Source organism: Castanea sativa, chromosome 3 (genome assembly GCF_040712315.1).
Source record: "Castanea sativa cultivar Marrone di Chiusa Pesio chromosome 3, ASM4071231v1".
In the NCBI taxonomy this organism is placed as follows: domain Eukaryota; kingdom Viridiplantae; phylum Streptophyta; class Magnoliopsida; order Fagales; family Fagaceae; genus Castanea; species Castanea sativa.
Genome location: NC_134015.1, coordinates 59,810,401 through 59,830,153, shown reverse-complemented (window position 1 = coordinate 59,830,153; position 19,753 = coordinate 59,810,401). Strand labels below are relative to the sequence as shown.

Sequence of the window (19,753 nt, the reverse complement as noted above, 5' to 3'; positions counted from 1 at the left end):
ATCTAGGACCTAAACATTAGCAAGCTGTAAAGCATATTCTCAAGTATCTAAGGAGAATGAGGGATTATATGCTTGTTTACCGTTATGAGGATTTGATTCCCATTGGCTATACAAATTCGGATTTTCAGTCAGATCTAGATTTCAGAAAATTCACGTCGGGATGTGTTTTCACCTTGGGAGGTGGAGCCATTAGTTGGAGGAGTGTTAAGCAATCTTGTATTGCTGACTCCACCATGGACGCTGAGTATGTTGCTGCTTGTGAAGCAATAAAAGAGGCTGTTTGGCTCAAGAAATTCCTTTCTGATCTTGGTGTTGTGAGAATTGAGCAAGTTCCCATTACATGGTTCTGCAACAATAGTGGAGCGGTTGCACAATCCAAGGATCCAAGGAATCGCAAGAAAGGAAAGCACATAGAGAGAAAGTATCATATCATTCAAGACATTGTTGCTCGTGGAGATGTGGTTGTAGCAAAGATTGATGGTGCAAAGAATCTAGCGAATCCCTTTACCAAAGCCTTGCCCCAAAGGACTTTCGAGTCTCATTTGGAGGAGATGGGAGTTACTTTGTGCACAATAGTCTTTAAGGCAAGTGGGAGATTGTTAGGATTAGTGCCCTTAAATCCTATTGTATGATGTTATGTATTTTATTATGTATGACATTATGTATGACTTAATAAAGTTGCTTTATTATTATTATCTAAAAATAATGGTAACATAAATATTGAGACATTATCATATAGTCCATGAGATGCATTGTATGTGATTTATGTGATTTAGTCACAGAAGATGTAAATCACAAGTTCCTTGTAAACTTAAAATGTAGTTCGTGTCGGTGATGAAAATTGGGCATTTCATCTGCGAAGACTATAGCATATCAACTAAGATGATTTGTCTTGATCATGGAAATGGAGATTTCTAGTTGGTATATTGATATGTCTTAAGAGTTAAAACATATTGAATTGGACCGTGTGAGATTTATTGTTCTTCCAACGACTGTCATATGAATAATAAACTCACGACTTATATTTGCATAAACTCTTAATCCTGAGAGAATAATTGACTTGATCATGAGGTGTAGGTTGCTTTGATATATCAGGAGTGAGATCTAGATTAATGGTCAAAATCTCAGTATGTTGGGCAACCACATTTAGTGTTGATAGAACATATATTCTCAAGATGGAATTCATAGTCTCTTAACGGAGATACAAAATATTCCCTTGAGATAAGTTTAATGGGTTTGTTATTCAGAATGTTAGGCCTAACTACTTTACTAAATAGTTACTAAAATATATATTTATGAAATTGGATTTCATAAATATATGATAAATAACTTAAAGGATTAAACCGGGTACTCAAGGATAAGATGTAATAATTTACAAAGTAGTAGTCTACATTCATGATTTTGTGTTACTACGAATATTTTATGAAGGAGTTGCATGTACAATAAAGTCTTGGGATATAATTTATAGATAAGGCCTAGAGTGCAACTATATTTATATAGTAGTATTAAATATAGTTAATGGTAACTTTGAACTTGTCAAGAGTTGACAGAAAAGCCTAAGGCCCATTGGAGCTAGTGTCTTATTGGTCCCTTTTGGTCCCACTCCAAGCCACACACTTAAGCCTAATTGGAAAGGCCCAAAAGGCCAACCCAATTAGATAATCGGTTACACACAGAAGGAGAAACATACAGAATTTTCTGTAGAGATTTTTGTAAGAACTATTGTGAAGTGTTGCATGTAAGTGTTAGACACTTTGACATTCTCCCTTTGGAACTAATTGAGAGACCACACATCTTGGGCGTTAGTGGAATTGGAGTGAATATTGAAAGTGTTCCCAAGTGATTTTGATCTTCGGTTTTGAAATTCACCGCTCCAAGGTACATTCTCTTGTTCTCAAATTCTGAAGCTTACATAGTGCATGTTAACTTTTATGAATAAAATAGATTCGTTATTTTTCCGCTGCGCACTTGCATATTTCCTTCAATTTTATGTCTCTACTGAAAGAGATTATAGATTCTATCTTGAGAATATGTGTTTCCTCAACACTACGTGTGGTTACCTAACATACTGAGGTTTTGACCGTGAATATTAGATCTCACTTATAATATATCAAAGTAACCTACATTTCATGATCGGGTTCACTATCCTCTCAGGATTGAGAGTCTATGAAATTAGAAGTCGTGAGATTAATTATTCAGGTGACAGTTGTTGATTGAATAATTAATTTCACAGCGATCCAGTTCAATATATCTTAACTCTTGAGACACATCAACACATCAACTAGAAGTTTTCACTTCCATGATCAAGACAAATCATCTTAGTTGATGTGTTATAGTCTTCACAGATGAAACTACGAACTACATTTTGAGTTTACAAGGAACTTGTGATTTACATCTTCTCTACCTAAATCACATACAATGCATCTCATGGACTATAACAATGTCTCATTAGTTCATTAAATAGTCTCATATAATTAAACAATTTAATTATTTATGACTTGCCAATAAATTGGATTTTAAGGCATAACCCCAACAATCTCCCACTTGCCCTCAAAGAAAATTTATCATATATCCGACACTTATTTCCTTTTAGAGTAATTCATAGTTACTCTAAGGCACGGTTTGGAAACAAGTTTCAGCTAGATTTATTGCATAAATTATCTTTTCTACTACTATAAATCACGTACTCATATTTCTCTAATGAGACAATACTTACGCTTAATATGTATCTTCATCACCTAGGATGAACACATATCTTGAAGTCCAACTTCATGAATCACAATCAAACAATAAGTCAGTATTTGTACAACCAGTAACCATCTAATCCTCACTTTGATGGACAAGCATATAATCCCTCATTCTCCTAAAATATTTGAATATATGCTTTACTCCAACTAAATTAAGTGATCTTAGATTCAATTGATATTTGCTTACCATACCCACCGCAAAATAGATATTTAGCCTAGTATATAGCATAGCATAAAGACTTCCTATTGATATGGAATAAGGAACCGTCTTAATATGCTCTTCCTTTTATATGTATTAGGACTATAGTCCTTTATAAAGGAAATTCAAACTTAAAAGGAAAGAATCCTTTTTTTTTTTTGAAGTATTACATGCTATACTTGGCTAGAATCTAATCTATTTAAGCAGTTTGAGATAGACCCAACATCCTAATTTATGAATTTAAAAAAGTTTAATTCTTAGGATGTGACCAGTCTTTCCCAAGTACTTTATATCAAACTGGACTAGACAGCAAAAAAATATCCATTGATGACAATAACTCTACATCATTCTAAATGATTAGAATGTCATCAACATACATTAAGAAATTTATTGTTCTATATAACTTTTACACACACAAGGCCTTTAAATACTTGATCAAAATCAAACAATTTGATTGCTTGATCAAAGATGATATTTTATGAATTAGATGCTTGCTTTAGTCCATAAATGGACTAAAAGCAACTTGCATACTAAACACTACTGATTCTTTGCTATGATCAAGTCTAGTTACATCATATAGATGTCTTCCTCAAGATCGCAACTAAAAGAAGCTTTCTTGATATCCATTGCCATATTTCATCCAAATAAAATATAATGAATAAGATAATCTAGATAGAGTCAAACTTGACTATTGGTAAAAAAAAAAAAAAAATTCATAGTCGAACCACTTCTTTCTAAATAAATCTTTTCGCCACTAGTCTTGACTTTGAAGGTTTGCACCTTCAAATCTATAAATCTCATTTTCTTGTAGACCCATTTGAAAACAATAGGCTTAATGCAACTAGGAGTCCCTACAAGTTCTAGACTTTAAATAGAATCCAATTCTATTCACATAACCACAACAAAACAAATAAATCATGAGAGAAGTTTTAAATCACTAAACTCGTAATCACTTATTGAATTACAAAACAAATCTAACCCTAACACAAACTCTTGAAAAACTTTGCAAGAAGAGAGTTCATGGCATTGTAGACTTTCACAACTTGTCTTTCTGAAATACTTAAACAAAACTCATTAAGGTATCTTGTGTGAAATAGAAATAGAGATTGCATACAAAAAGAAACGTGTGTATAAAGAGGGAAAAGAAACATTACATGTAGAGATAGATGAATAAACATACATCATCATCATATATATCTAAAAAATAAAGTACAATGTATGTAAAAAAAAGGGTCACAAAACTAGTATACATAAGGCTAATGTAACTGAAAAGAAAGAAAAGAAAATACATAAGAACCTCACTACATCCCTCAAAAAGTATACACACTCCCCCTAAAAAAAGGTCTTATACTAACTCTACCCCTAAGTACAAAATTACTCTTATCCAAAACTACTCCCCCTTCTTGTCACAAATGACAAAGGGCAAGTCACCGAGAGGTCATCATCTCGTCATCGCCGGAAGAGCTAGCATCCTCATCCTCATCATCACCAGTACCATCATCCTCATCAGCCGAAGCCTCTAGAGAAGGAGATGGAAAGGGAGATAAACCACCAAAGCAAGCCTATCAACGGGCGATACAACCTACTCGGGTGTCCAGCTAACACATCTCATCGGTGAGATAGTCAAGCTGATCACCAAAGTTAGCCTCCATCCGCTGAAACAGCGCCATGATAGCCTCCAGTGTCACACCAGCTACCGAAAAAGAAGGAGAAAAGGTGGAAGGGGCCAAAGAAGAGGGTGTTGCAGGAGCGGCATGATCGGTCATCTCTGTCCGTGGCCACTTCGGTCGAAGCTAGGCCTCGCTTCGCCGAATAGAACCGGCGCTGATGGCACCCATAGTGGTGAAGTAAGGAGAGTCAGGAATGGGGATGGAGAAATGGCGAAGGATCCGTATGATAGCTAAAGGAAAGATAAGCTTATCACGGGTCTCCATATCCAAATACACATCTAAAATAGATGTGATGAAGTGAGAAGGGAAGTATATATAGAGAGGTCCTCAAGAATAGACAAAAGAAAACGAGCATGTGGGTCAGTGATAGAGTTATAGTAAGACAAGGGATTAAGAGTAAATGTCATCACCATGTTAAGGAATCTTAGGCTTTTGGCAAAGCCTGAGCATGGGATGTTTAGCTTACCACCCCATGTGGAAGGTGTCTCACAAAGTGAGACAAAAGCTCATCTCTAGACACAGTCCGAAGACGCTCACAACTGGGGTAGTCAAGATGCGCTACTCACGGAACATGTAGTACCTCGGATATAAGATCTGGGGTAACTAAGATACGTGCACCTCTGATGTTGTAGCAAATTAAGGTACAGGACCTTAGGAAAAGATTCTTCCAAGGTGTAGAATGAGCTTCGCAACATGAGGAAGGAGATGGACGAGTTAAAAAGTGCCATGAAGGACAAAGGCGGGGAGAATTTGGATGGGATGATTTGAAGGACGGACTCACCATTCACCACTGAAGTACTGAACAGTCCCCTCCCACCGAAATTCTGTCTCCCACAGTTGGAATCATACGACGGTTCCATGGATCCCTTGGATCACATTGAATCATTCAAGACATTGATGCTGTTGCATCCCAACGACACTGAAAGAAGCAGCCAGAGTATGGTTCAACAAGATACCCCTAGGAACTATTGCAAATTTTGAACAACTCAGCAAGGGTTTTGTTCGTCATTTCATTGGGGGCAAAGACATAAGAAGCCAACCAGTCATCTTCTCAACATTCAACAGGTAGAAAGAGAATCGCTTAGGCAGTATGTGACCCGATTCAATAAGGAGCTACTATAGGTAGATGAAGCTGAAGATCAAGTCATCCTAACAACATTCCAAGTATGGTTGCTACCCGAAGATTTTTTCTTCTCAATAACCAAAATCCCATAAAAAATAGTCGCTGAATTGCTCCGAAGAGCTCAAAAGTACATGAATGCAAAAGATGTGGTGCTTGCAAAAGAAATGAAAGGAAAAAGGAATAGAGACGAAGGAACAAGCAGCAATCACGATAAGAAGAAAGAGACATGAAGTGTTGGGCAGACCACAGGGAAAAAGAAGGAACTTTCAGATAGGAAGCCAAAGTACACTAACTTCACTTCTCTAAAAATGCCAATTGATCAAGTCCTAATGTAGAAAAAGGATGATCCCTCCCTGCAATGGCCGAATCCAATTAGTACTCCAGCAGAAAGAAGAAATAAGAACAAGTACTGTAGGATCCACCAGGATCACAGGCATCGCACCAATGAGTGTAGACATTTGAAAGACCAGGTGGAAACTTTAATCTGGGGAGAACCACACACATGAATAATCAATGAACCAGAGCCCATCCCCAAATCGTCAGAAACACCACAGGAAGTTGAGATCGTCCCCAGAGATTTGACAAAAGTATTGAAGATAGGATCAACACTCCCAACTTTAGAGAAAGAGAAGATGGTTTCCTTCTTGAGGGAAAACCAAGATGTTTTCGCCTGGAAACATGAGGATATGCCTAGAATTGATAGGAAGATCATACAGCATCGTCTCAACATCAACCTAGAATGCAAACCTGTACAACATAAGCAGAGAATATTTGCACCAGAGTGTAACAAAGCAGTAACTAAAGAAGTAGAGAAGCTGCTAGAAGCTGGTTTCATTAGGGAAGTATTCTACCTAGATTGGCTAGAAAACATGGTAATGGTAAAAAAAAGCAATGGCAAATGGAGGATGTACATTGATTTCACAGACCTGAACAAAGCCAGCCCAAAGGATAGCTTCCCCTTGCCAAGGATTGATCAATTGGTAAACTCAACTGCTAAACACAAGCTCTTAAGTTTCATGGACACATTTTCTGGATATAACCAAATCCTTATGGACAAAGAAGATCAAGAGAAGACCTCGTTCGTCACAAACCAAGGGTTGTACTGCTACAAAGCTATGCCCTACAAAATGAAACCATCTCCTCGTTCGTCACACTACATAAGTTCAATATGAAACTAAACCCTACAAAATGTGTTTTTGTTGTTGCTTTAGGAAAATTCTTAGGATTCATGGTGTCCTAATGAGGCATAGAGGCAAACCCAGACAAAGTAAAGGCAATAATCGAGGTCAGATCACCAAAAACAGTAAAGGAGGTTCAAAGCTTGACAGGAAAGGTCGCAGCACTAAACAGATTCATCTCTAGGGTAATGGACAAGTGCATGTCATTCTTCAAGGTCTTGAAAAAGGCCTTTCAGTGGACTAACGAGTGTGAAGAAGCCCTTGCAAAATTAAAAGAATACTTGATGAAGCCACCATTGCTAAGTCCCTCAGTGTTGGGGGAAAAGATGTATCTCTACTTAGCAGTGTCTAACACCACGGTAAGTTCGGCATTGATTAGAGAAGAAGAGAATGTCCAGAAGCCAGTATACTATACCAGCCAGGCATTCCAGGGAGCAGAAGCAAATTACCCAAGGATGGAAAAGATAGCTTTCGCATTGTTGGTCGCTTCCAGGAAACTCCATCCTTACTTCCAAGCGCACTCCATCGTCGTAATGACAAACCAACCTATAAGAAAGACGATGAACAAGATAGATGCAACAAGACAACTCATTCAATGGGCAATTGAACTAGGCCAATTCGACATCGAATATCGGCCTTGAGCAGTAATCAAAGCCCAAGTACTAGCAGACTTCATCGCAGAATTCACTTACTTCTACAAGGAAGAAGAACTCCCACATGGAAACATGGACAGTCCAAACAGATGGGTCTACCACAAAGAAAGTATAAGGGGCAGAAGTAGTGCTCATATCTCCAGAAAAAGAAATACTAAAATATGCAGTTAGACTGCAATTCTTAGCAACGAATAACGAGGCAGAGTATGAAGCATTGCTAACAGGACTAAATCTAGCAAAAGCTCTCGGAGCAAAGAATCTTATCGTCCAAGCTGATTCTCAGCTAATAATTGGACAAGTGAAGGGAGATTATAAAGCCAAAGAAGAGAGGATACTGAAGTACCTGAAGGTCATCCAACAACTCTCACAGCACTTTGACAGCCTAGACTTTATGCAAATCCCTCAGGCCAAAAGTGCAGAAGCTAACTTCCTAGCAAGATTAGCCTCGAACTATGTGTAGAGATAAGTGGGCAACCAAGTACAGAAGGTGAGTAGGTTCTGAAGATAAAAGAACAAGACGAGTGGATGACTCCCATCGTCCTTTATTTGAAAGAATGATGGCTCCCAGAAGATAAAACGAAAGCAAAGAAGATACAAATCAAACAGCTCGCTTCGTCATTATTGACGATGTACTGTACAGACGAGGTTATTCACTCCCATACTTAAAATGTGCCAACTCAGAAGAAGCAGATTATGTGCTCCGTGAGACACACGAGGGAGTTTGTGGAAATCATTTTGGAGCAAGGTCTTTAATAGGAAAGGCACTCAGAGTAGGATATTACTGGCCGACTTTACAGAAGGACGCACACGACCTCGTCAAAGCATGCGATAAGTGTCAACGCATCGCAAATGTCCAAACGAGACCAGGAAAGACGATGACACCCATATCCTCACCATGGCCCTTCGTATAATGGCGGATTGACATTATAGGTCCATTCCCTTTAGGGAAGAAGCAACACAAATTTTTGATCTTCACAATTGATTACTTCACAAAATGGGTAGAAGCAGAACCAGTAACAACGATAATAGAGGCTAAAATCACCAGCTTTGTATGGAAGAACATCATCTGCAGGTTTGGAGTCCCACGCGTCATAATATCGAACAATGGAAAGCAATTCGACAATCCCAAGTTTTGAAAATTTTGCCAAGACTTAAGGACTACCAAATGTGATATCAAAACTCGGCTTAAGGAGGCAAAGGGAGCATGGCCTGAACAACTACCAAATGTCCTTTAGGCATATAGGATGACCACAAGAGTTCCAACAAGAGAAACGCCATTCAAACTGACATTTGGCATTGAGGCCATCATACTAGTGGAAGTGGGACGGACGAGCCTCTGAGTCAAAACTTATGAAGGTTAGAAGAACCAACAGGAGCTTAACAGCAAGTTAGATCTAATTGATGAAGTCAGAGAGGAAGCCATGAAGCAAATGGCCAAACACAAGGAAGCAATGGCCAGATTCTACAACAGAAAAGTCAAGGTAAGAAAGTTCAACACAGGAGATCTCATCCTCAGGAAGATATCACAGGCAACAAAGGACTTGTCCCAAGGAAAACTAGGACCAGCCTTGGAAGGCCCCTACGAAGTAATCCATCACTCTAGAGAAGGCACCTACTATCTAAAGTCTTTAGATAGCCAGGAACTACCTCAACCATGGAACATAGAACATTTGAAGAAGTACTACCAGTAAGGAATCTTTTACATTTAATGTTGCCCAATCTTCATCTCAGCATGTACGACAGTTATTACTTTCATCATTCATAGATCAATAATACATGAAAGCATTATCCATGCGTATTTATCAATGATTATCCATGAGTTATTTATCAACAAAAACATGTGCAACACTCAGAGTTATTCTTGGGAGACGTCACAAGGATCTCCTTCGTGAAAATTTCAAATCAAAAGCACAGCCAACATCGTCATAGCCATCCAAGTTGTTAATACATAACTACCAAAGTCGATTAAATCAAAAGTTGTTTAAACACAACTATTATGAATGAACAAAAAATGGTTAACCTAAAGACGCTCCAATTGCATGACTTTAAGTCATGCATACAATGCAACATCTTCATTCAATCATGACTCAATAAAAAAGTTGTTCAAACACAGCTAGACATAAAAAAGTTGTTCAAACACAACTAACATTGTCATTCAAACATGACTCGATAAAAAAGCTGTTCAAACACAGCTAGACATAAAAAAGTTGTTCAAACACAACTAACATCATCATTCAAACATGTCTTAATAAAAAAGCTATTCAAACATAGCTAAACATAAAAAAGTTGTTCAAACACAACTAACATCGTCATTCAAAGATGAATCAATAAAAAAGTTGTTCAAACACAACTAAACATAAAAAAGTTGTTCAAACACAACTAACATCACCATTCAAACATGACTCGATAAAAAAGCTGTTCAAACACAGCTAGACATAAAAAAGTTGTTCAAACACAACTAATATTGTCATTCAAACATGACTCAATAAAAAAAGTTGTTCAAACACAACTTAGCATAAAAAAAGTTGTTCAAACACAACTAACATCGCCATGACTCAATAAAAAAGCTGTTCAAACACAAGCTAAACCTAAAAAATAGTTGTTCAAACGCAACTAACATCGTCATGACTCAATAAAAAAGTTGTTCAAACACAGCTAAACATAAAAAAGTTGTTTAAACACAACTAATATCGTCATAACTCAGTTGTCCAAACACAGCTGAACACAAAAAATTCGGTACCATCGTCATTCAAACATGACTCAATGAAAGGTTGTCCAAACACAACCGAGCATGAAAAAGTTGTTTAACATAACTAAAGCATGAAGGTATCCAAAAAACGTTCGTCATCTAAACACAGCAAAGATTTACTTATAAAAAAATTACATGTTAGCAATTCATAAAAGAGTTGTCATTGTTAGAAAGAAAATGTATGCCCAAAACACACGGGCCCAAAGAAATTGTTCAGAATATTTGCTCGAAACTACGAGCCCATAAAAGACATTGTTTTTGTCTTACAAAAAAAAATATAGAAAGAAGAAAATAAGTCACTATTCATTAGGAGCTGGATCTGCAGGAGTTATGGTCATGGCCTCTTCCGTCACCTCAACTATGGTCGTGATCTCTTCCATCACATTCTCAACTGTAGCCTCAGAAGGACGATCAGCCAGTAGTTCCTTCTCAACCTCACCCATGACAATGCCAAAAAGGTCCAAATCTGGGTGATGCTTTGCCATCCATTTTCTAAAGAGCTCAAAGCCCTCCACGTAATACTCACACAGCTCATTTGAGTAAAAGTTAGAGTCCTTGAACTCCTGCACCACTGCAACCCCAGCTTTTTGCAACTTGAACTGAAGATCACCTATCTATTTGTCCTTTAGCTTGCAAAAGTCCTTCTCCACTTGAAGACTCTTCTCCAAAGCTGCCACACATTCTTTGTCATTTTTAGCTTCGACAGTAAGGATGACAACCTTGTTCTTGAACGTCTCATTCTCAGCAAAGAAGGATTTGATCATAGGCTCAGCCGTGGCCACCCTCTTCTCCAAATCCAGAAGCTTCCCAGAGATGAACAAGGACTCCCCCAAAGCCTACATATGAAAAAAAAATATCCCTTAGCAAAAGCAGGAAAAAAAAAAGAAAAGCAACCTACATTATCAAAATATACCTGCACAAGCTTCTGGATATAAGACAACATCACTTCACTAGATAACTTCACCATTAAAGGACTTAGGTCGTCCACAGAAAGCGCCTCGTGAGCCTTTAGGGTAGCAGCATCGGCATCATCCCAGAAAGTTGGGAGAAAAGACTTGCCAGCAACCTTCTTCTTCTTGGTTTCCTCCTCTGCGGAAGCAATTGCCTCTAGAGACGTGGTAAGGGAGGTAGGACACTTAGCAGGTGAATGGGCAAAGGGAGGAGTCACTACAGAGTTGTCTTTAGACACATCGCCTACCTTCAAACGTTTCCTTGATAGGAGGCCACTGACGAGGCCACCTTTTGCCTTCTTTTCTTGAGCTTCAGCTAGCTTTTGTTTACTAAATCCGGTCGTCATTCCTGAAAGGAAGGAGAAACTATAAATAAATAAAAAGATGGAATACTCACTCTTTTTCACAACTTCGAGGTTTTTTCAAACCTTACTAGACAGTTCTAGACCCAGAAAATGAAGGAATAGCGATTGGGGAGGGATGAGCTCGTCAAAATCTTTGACGGTCTCCAAGTATTCTTTCACCTTCTTAACATGACCGTGATATTTTTCTTCAGATGAGGATGTTGAGGAACTACAAAAAGCAAGTATATCACATATCATCGTCACTCACAAAGAATAAATAAATAACAGAAAGAACAGACAAGAAGGACGCACCAAACACAGGAGTTCCCTAACTACGAAAAAACTTAAGGGCTTCGTTTAGGCCCTCACCAGGGACGAGCTCCCAACCACTGCCCGAAATAAAGAAGAAGTTTGGTTTCCAAATTCTGAGGGACAACAAAGAGTCGAGTATTAACCTAGAAGCCCTATCCCACGGCTTAAATTCATAGTAGCAAGGGTCTTTGGACTTTCTCAAACAATCTTAAATTCATAGTAGCTAGGGTCTTTGGACTTTCTCAAATGATAAACGTGGAGAAATTCGTTTTTCTTGATGACGTCTCCGTCATTGGCAGACATCCACACCACTATAAAAGAAATGACGATCTGCCAAGAATTAGGCACTAACTGTGTCAGGGCAAGGTGCAGATATGCAAAAAGTTCCCTAATAAAGTGGTGAATGGGAAGATGACCGCTAGCAAAATCTGCTTCGTAGAAACAAACTTTATCAATATATGAGTGACAGGCCCTATCCTCGTCACTCGAAATCCTAATTCTAACCGAATCAAGAAATTGAAACCTATCCCTGATTTGCTTCTCATCTTTCCCTGAGAGAGCACATGGGATGTTCCAAGCTTTATAGGGAGTTGAAGGGGAAGTAACCTCGAGAACCTCACGATCATCAAACGAATATAAACCTGTTTCCAACTCACTAGACCTAACCTCCCCAAACATTTTCAGAAACCTAGCCACTCTAGCATAACGAGAAACCAAGGGAAATAAAGAAGAAAGGACAAACCTATATGGACAATCCTCCCCTACGAAGAGACTAACCCCCTTGAGATGCTCTCCCTCCACAATCTCAAGCAAACAACCTAAGCGAGCAAAAAGAAAGGATACTGAGGGACAATCGACCCTAACAAAGGAGTAATCTACCATGGAAGAGCAAAAAAAGAGAGAGGAGCACGAAGAACTTACCAGGAAACGCAGAACTGAAAAAGAAAGCTTGAAGAAGAGAAAAAACCCTAAAACGCCAACTGAACAAGGAAAGATTACGAAGAAAAGGAAATAGGAGGGAAAAATCCGAGATAAATGGCCAAAACGTGCGCAGAAAAATAGAGAAAAGTCTGCACGTCAGACACATCTCGATCATACACGTGGAACTCAACATGTCAAACATCAACTCGTCATAAATGCGTCGTACACGGAATACGAAGCGTCAGACAGCTATGTTTACATCTTGTCTAACAAACAAAAATTCAAACAAGGGGGCAACTGATGAGTTAGAAATTTATGATCGTCATTAAACTAAGATCGTCATTAACTAAGAGAAGAGGTTACGCATTTATTACGCTCATTGATGACAAAGCGTAACAAACGGAGAGAGCTATAAACTTCAAACAAAGGTTTTTTAATGCACTAGCCGTTGAGCATAAATACAACAATTCATTACACATCAATGAGGCATGCAACTATAAAAAGAGAAGGCAACAGAAGTTAAAGGGACACACAAAATACTCTACAAAAATCTCTCTCTAGTCAATTCTCTTTAAAACCTTTTTCCCTTACTGACTTAAGCATCGGAGGCGGTTTGGCTAACGCCACATTGGCATGTTTCTCTACCACCCTGTTCGTTTTGCAGGTTTTTCTCTAACAGAAACAACCCCAATCACACCTTCATCCTTCCGCTACGACGAGGAGCTCAACTGATGATTTTTTGCATCATCAAGGCTGATGAATCATTTTTTTTTTTTTTATAACTCTATTTTGGATTAATACATTTTGGGATTGTATTTTTTAATACCCAACACAAGTAGTCTCTCTCCCTCTTATAATTTTAATTTAATTTTTGTTTAAGTTAATACTTATTATTTTAGAAGTGGAAATTTGAATTTATATAAAAACACAATAGTAGCTACGCATTTAAATGCGTCTATTAAGTATTTGAGTAATATTAAAATTAATTTTGTTATGAGAATTAATTATCATGATAACTCCTTTAAGATAATGAGAAATTTGAATAATTTTTTTTGAAATTTAAAAAGTTTAGTTCTAGATAAAAAAATTAAAATTAAATTAGAAAAACATAGCACACTATAACATAATTTCAAAGAATATGGACCAACTCTTAAAGGAAAAATATCAATCAAACACTACACCAAAAATAATAAAATGATATAATGGTAGAGATAGAAAGATGAAAAATTATTTTAGAAAAAATAAATTATCTTCAACAAATTTTTAAAAACAAATTATACATTACATTAAGTGGAAATTCATCAAGTATAACTCCCACGAGTTCAATTATGATTCAAGTTCAATTTCAGTTGTTTGAAGAGGCTTTTAAATTTACTCACTTAAATGGTATGTTTTTACTCCAATATTACCAGAGCCAGTGAAAGAATGGAATAATGAAAAAGGAATAATATTACATTTGTCAGCTTATGATTAAACAAAAGGCTCCTAACTCAACTTGAGAGAGCATCACCATCGTTTCCCTACCAATCTTCTCGTTAAATTCACCCAGCTTATTTCACACGCAGACAAGTAGCGTCCGAACTTCAATCTGTGCTTCTTGATTCACAAACATCCTCACTCGTTGTGAATATAGCATTTTAACTTCTGGATTATATGCAATGTTTGAACAAAAGAAACAATAGTGACTGCTGTTGCCGCACCATATTTCTGAGAATCCTCCAAGTTAGAGAACCATTCCCTACTTTTGGGTCATGTGACTGTAAGCTTTTACACCGGCTAGTAGCATCTCATTTAACACAGAGCTTGTAGTAAATACGGCATTGATAAATCTTTCTAAGTGAAAGAGATAACCTTGTGAGCTTTGTTATTTCCTTAAGATTGCATTGCAGGCATATACCACGCATATTACTATGGCATAAAATCCAAAATAATTATCAAAGTTCAACTTTCATATGGCCAGGTGGCAGAGACCCTGCACATACAGAAGCGAACTCAGTAATAACCTCAGGAACATTTGGGTGTATAACATGGGAGAGCATTTGTGCAAAAATCAGCTAATCATACCATCTACATCTTGGCTATTGGGGGTAGCACTGGTTCCATAGCTCATCTGGACAACATTGTGGAGCTCATCCTCCCAGACATTGGGTAGCTGCAAAGTCATATATATCAAAAGAACGGTTAATCATAGTTATATACGTGTCAAGAAATTAGACAGATTGCAATTGAATCTCAATATAACATAAAGATGCCCAAGTTAGGGTTCCACCATTACCTTTATGTAAGATATAATACAAGAAAAATTTTTATACAAACTAAATAAGAACATTTTAGAATCAAAGCTAGTGGTGAGAAACTATAGATCTAGCTATGGATTAAAGATACCCGTGTAGGTTCCTTGAACCCTCCAGTCATGGGTGTCAACTGGGAATTAATGGTTCTTCGATGCAAATCAGACGAACTTCCCAGGCCAGAAAGACCTGCTCGAATGAGTCCTTGTTGAGAGGAATGCAGTGGAGGATAAGCCATGGGCATATCTGGTGAAAATCCCAACGTAGATGGACCTGCTCGTGATTGAAGGATCTGCATAAATTGTAGAATACGTTTAGGAAATATAAAAAGGCACTTGTAATGATTTTGCATCTTAGCAAAATATTTGGCACGTTATTTACATCTTTTGACAGGAGCCCTTCAACATTAAAATCTAGCCGTGGATTCACAGTGGCAAGTTTCATTGACAAAAACTGCAAAAAAAAGTTACTTAGTGTTAAACTATAAGAACCATGAAATCATTGAAACAAACATGTTTCCAATATACAGGTGAAGCAATAATTTAGTTAAAAGGCAAGAGATAGGTAAATTAGTGTAAAGTTCATCAACTTTCGTCAACTCAAAAGTGATATCTTATAACAATGACCATATAAGCGGCTGCAATGCTTGCTTAATCATTCAAGATCTGTGTCAGGATGGACAAGTCACACAATATTAGGTAGCTCATGCATCTATACTTGAAATTTAGAACATCTGATGAAATTAAAAGTTGACGCTGCACAGAAACTCAGGACACATGAAAGGGCAATAACAATGGATAAACTCAAGCTAAGGAAAATTTTGCTACTCCCATACCTCAACCTGTCGTTGCAGTGATTGTACGTAATTAATGATTTCGTCCAGCATCACTGCTTTACCAGTGACCTGCAGATACAAACCTGATTCTCATAATTTGAAGAGCATAGACTCAATTCTGGTGCGAATTTGAAATAATCACGTTCTCAAAACTATTAATTTCAACAAACCAACCTTGCTGCAACCAGGTACAAGATCTTGAAGAAACTTCATCCTTTCACTGATCTTTTCTCTTCTTACCTATAATCAGAATCATGTAATTTTAACCCAGGTGCTAACGCAAAATATGTGGCTTTTTTTAAAAGAGAAAAAAATTAATCCAATGTTACCCTTTCTGCAAGACTATGGCTATTTGTGGCCTGGCCCCTTCGAGCTCTGATATGAATATATTCTTCTTTTGGTGGATCTGAAGCTTGAGAACCCTGTTTACCATGTTTCCCAGAGCTCTTATTAGTAGTTGAAGTTGGCTTTTGGTCTCCGTTCTGTTGAATTTCAGTGTCATCCTTTGCAGATTCACCAGGCTGTTGTGGACCTACTTTGGCTAGATCCAATTCAGTATCCTAGCACAAGATTTTAACATGACTGTGAGGAAAAAAAACCAAACAATAACAACAAGAAGGCAGTCATTACAGATTAAAGAAGAAAAATTGAGAACCATGGTTTACCTGCTCACTCCTTTTCCTTTTCTTTGATTCAAGTCCCCCAGCAAAACGTTCCCCACCTGTAGTACCTTCCAACACAGATGGCTCGTCTTGACCACCTGCAGTGCTAAACTCAGCTTCATCAGAATCATTACCAGGTCCAGACCCACCGACACCAATGCCTTGTTTAGCTTCATCATGAGATCTAACATTCTTTAGTGGGCTCCCTCCACCTCCAGTAGCCCCATGATCATGCTCATGCTCACCAACAGACATAGAAACATCTTTGAAAGCCTCATCCACATTCATCACCTCATTCTTTTGAGAGTGAGACTGTCCATTGCCACCAAAAACCTCTTGCATCATTCCCCCACCCCTAAAATAATTAGTACCCCCCATAGATTCCAAAGGGTTAACCATATCACTAAAATTCCCACCATTGACATTGAAGCATGAAAACCTAGCAGCTCGCTCAATGAAGGCAGAATCTGCTGGGAACTGAGATAAGCTCTGTGGGAGCATTCCATTTCCAGGTAAGAAAATTCCCCCTCCCCCTTTCAAGTTCAACACTGAACTTGTTGGATTCCAACCCATGTCAAATGTTTTATGATCAATCCTTGGTAAAGTGACCACAGCTGCAGGAGTACCTTTTCTAATTCCTAATGTGTCTGAATTGCCTGCACTGTTCTGGACATTATTAATGTCAGAAAATAATCCCCCCAAGTTTTGTGGATTTGCGGTTTGGCTTTGGTCCCAAAGGGTTGGCCCGAATGAATCCACCACCATTGAAGTAGATCCTTTGCTAACTGCCATTGGATTTCCAGTGGGAACCAAACCACCAAATCGCCAGTCAACACTAGGACTAGGACTAGGTGCAGCAAAATTCATAGGATCCTCCTCATTCCTACTTTCTAGCTCAAATTTATCCTTGTCACCACCCACCATATCCATCTGATCACCTTCACAAAGAGAATACCAGAAGCAGCCAGAGTGCTAATTACTAAATAAATTACCTTTTTCTCTTTACAACTATTCTCAAACAACCGGCAATCAATCCTCAGAAAATCAAACAAAAACGTAAAATTTTGTCCACCCTCAACAAAAATCTGGTTGCCCAATCCTAGATACGAACACCCAAAGATCAAATACCTAAATAAACGGGAGGAAAAACAGAACAAAACTAAATTCAAATCAAATCGAGACAAGTTCAACCACACAAATTAACAGGCTTCAATTCAACCATGTAATTGATACTTACAAGTTACAACAACATAGGAACCTTCACATTGGCCGTAAGATCTTCCGAATAAGCTCAATGACTCCCACCAAAAGAGGACCATATCATGTAAGTCTGTAAAACTGACTACACGGAACGCAGCTTAGAAGAAGTAAACAAGAAAGACCCACATCAACTAGTACTGAGCTCAAACACTGAAACCACAGCTTTAAAAGCTACTATTTCCAAAGCCACCACTGAACTTGGAAGTACCAAAAATACTCGAAAGAAGCCCAACCAAGACAGAGAAACTAAAAAAGACAGTTCAAAGGAGAGCTGAGAAAAGGTCTGTGGAAGCAGTCAATTATACAAAGAACATTGATTTCAGTATAATAAATACACATTAAAACCCTAGTCAGACCAGCTCTGTGAGAGAGAGAGAGAGGAGAGAGCTAAAAAGTGGCTAGAGAAAGATACCCATTTGAGATTCTGAGCTACTTTTGGTACTCTGCCCTCCATTCAACCTTTTCACTCCCAACTTTTATTGAATTTGGGCTTTTGTTTGTTCAAACCCTTCCTGTCCTTTTGGCTCAGAAACCCTGCTGTACACTGTCACGCTACAGAGAGAGAGAGAAAATAAAAATAAAAATAAAAAAGCAGTCTTGAGATAAAGACTGGAAGAGGCGGTCCAAAGAGAAATTAAGGCGATGAGTAGCGTAATGTAGTGTAGTATTTTGAAAGAGAAAAGAGTAATGGCAAAGGTCCTGCATTTATACCCACGCTTACATAAAAATGAGAGCTCTTGATGATTAACCACCGCCACTGCTACTGTAAATATATTAATTAAAACACACCTCCCCAAGCTCTTCTCCCAAGCTTTTTTGCTTAATATAATAAACACTTTCTTCGCCATTTCTATTGTTTGTTGTTGCAGAGTATTTGATGTATTTATTAGTATATTACTTTAGTTTACTTTTAATCTTTGAACTTTATTTTGATAATAATTATACCAGTTTGAGCCAGCAACTGACATTGCCAACTATCTCATCGGGGATTTTCCTTTATCTTACTGTATCGCTCTTTAATACACCTTGGGAGAAGAGCTTAGATCTTTAATATGGTTTGTTTGGTCAAGAAACCAATGCCAAAATCTAACTCATATTCACACACTATATACTAGTAGATTCGCTTCTCATTAATAAAGAAAGTATTTTGTGTAATGCACTGTGTATTATGCATTTTTTATGTGAGGGGGAGATACTAAGTTTTTTTTTTTTTTTTTTTTTTATCACATATCTTATTTAATTTTTAAGTTTTTGTGCCAAGTGAATTATTGACGGTAAAAATTGAAAAATTCAAAATCTAAATTGGATTTCAATTGAAATCTAATGTTATGTATGTGTCCATCTAATTTTTTTGATATTTGTGGCAAGTGCATTATTAAATGCAAAAATTGAAGAGTCTGACTTCAATTAAATTCTAAATCATATATATATATATATATATATATATATATATATATATATAGAAAAAGCATTACATATTTTAGAAATAAAAGTTGTAAGCTAATTTTATTTATAACTAGCATGTAACCATGCTTAGGCACAAAATTGATAAATTGTAGTAGTACTATTGATGCTAACTTGGGTTATAAAACATATAGGATATTAGTTCAACCAGGATATTCAGAAAATACTATAATAGTTTTTTCTTACAATTTTCATAGTATTGGTTTCGCCAAATTTTTCATTACACTACTATTATGTATATAATTTTGAAAATCTCTATTGGATACTACATATACAATATCTATTCAAAATCACCGTCCGTGAGATTCTACTAAATACAACACAAAATAAAAGAATAAATTGGTCCAATAGTATCTCCTAAATTAAGTGCATGAGATCGTTCAGCTCAATTAGAA

The 19,753-nt window shown here is 37.4% G+C and overlaps 1 protein-coding gene across 9 annotated transcripts; it reads right to left on the bottom strand.

Annotated features, from left to right (window-relative positions):
• Positions 1 to 14,073: 14,073 nt before the first annotated feature.
• LOC142629473 (transcription factor bHLH49) lies at positions 14,074 to 18,773 on the bottom strand. 9 transcript variants are annotated; one of them, XM_075803476.1, is made up of 10 exons: positions 18,307 to 18,571; positions 17,872 to 17,972; positions 16,638 to 17,762; positions 16,302 to 16,532; positions 16,147 to 16,212; positions 15,973 to 16,041; positions 15,519 to 15,590; positions 15,232 to 15,429; positions 14,911 to 14,998; positions 14,074 to 14,818 (listed from the first exon to the last, which is right to left on the bottom strand). In XM_075803476.1, exons 3-10 carry the CDS (start codon positions 17,562 to 17,564, stop codon positions 14,781 to 14,783), a joined length of 1,689 nt encoding a protein of 562 aa, XP_075659591.1. In that variant the 5' UTR covers positions 17,565 to 17,762; positions 17,872 to 17,972; positions 18,307 to 18,571; the 3' UTR covers positions 14,074 to 14,780. The 9 variants fall into 9 exon arrangements, with proteins under 9 accessions (XP_075659591.1, XP_075659583.1, XP_075659587.1 ...); XM_075803468.1 differs by adding an exon at positions 18,616 to 18,773 and having other exon boundaries at positions 16,638 to 18,446; XM_075803472.1 differs by having other exon boundaries at positions 16,638 to 17,793; positions 17,872 to 18,571.
• Between the last annotated feature and the right edge of the window lie 980 nt (positions 18,774 to 19,753).

Coding starts and splice junctions, on each gene's coding strand:
- LOC142629473 (XM_075803468.1), bottom strand. CDS start 17,564: ATGGATATGGTGGGTGGTGACAAGGATAAATTTGAGCTAGAAAGTAGG. Junction 16,533..16,637: donor AAAGGAAAAGGAGTGAGCAG/GTAAACCATGGT, acceptor ATCTTGTGCTAG/GATACTGAATTGGATCTAGC. Junction 15,591..15,972: donor CACTGCAACGACAGGTTGAG/GTATGGGAGTAG, acceptor TTTTTTTTGCAG/TTTTTGTCAATGAAACTTGC.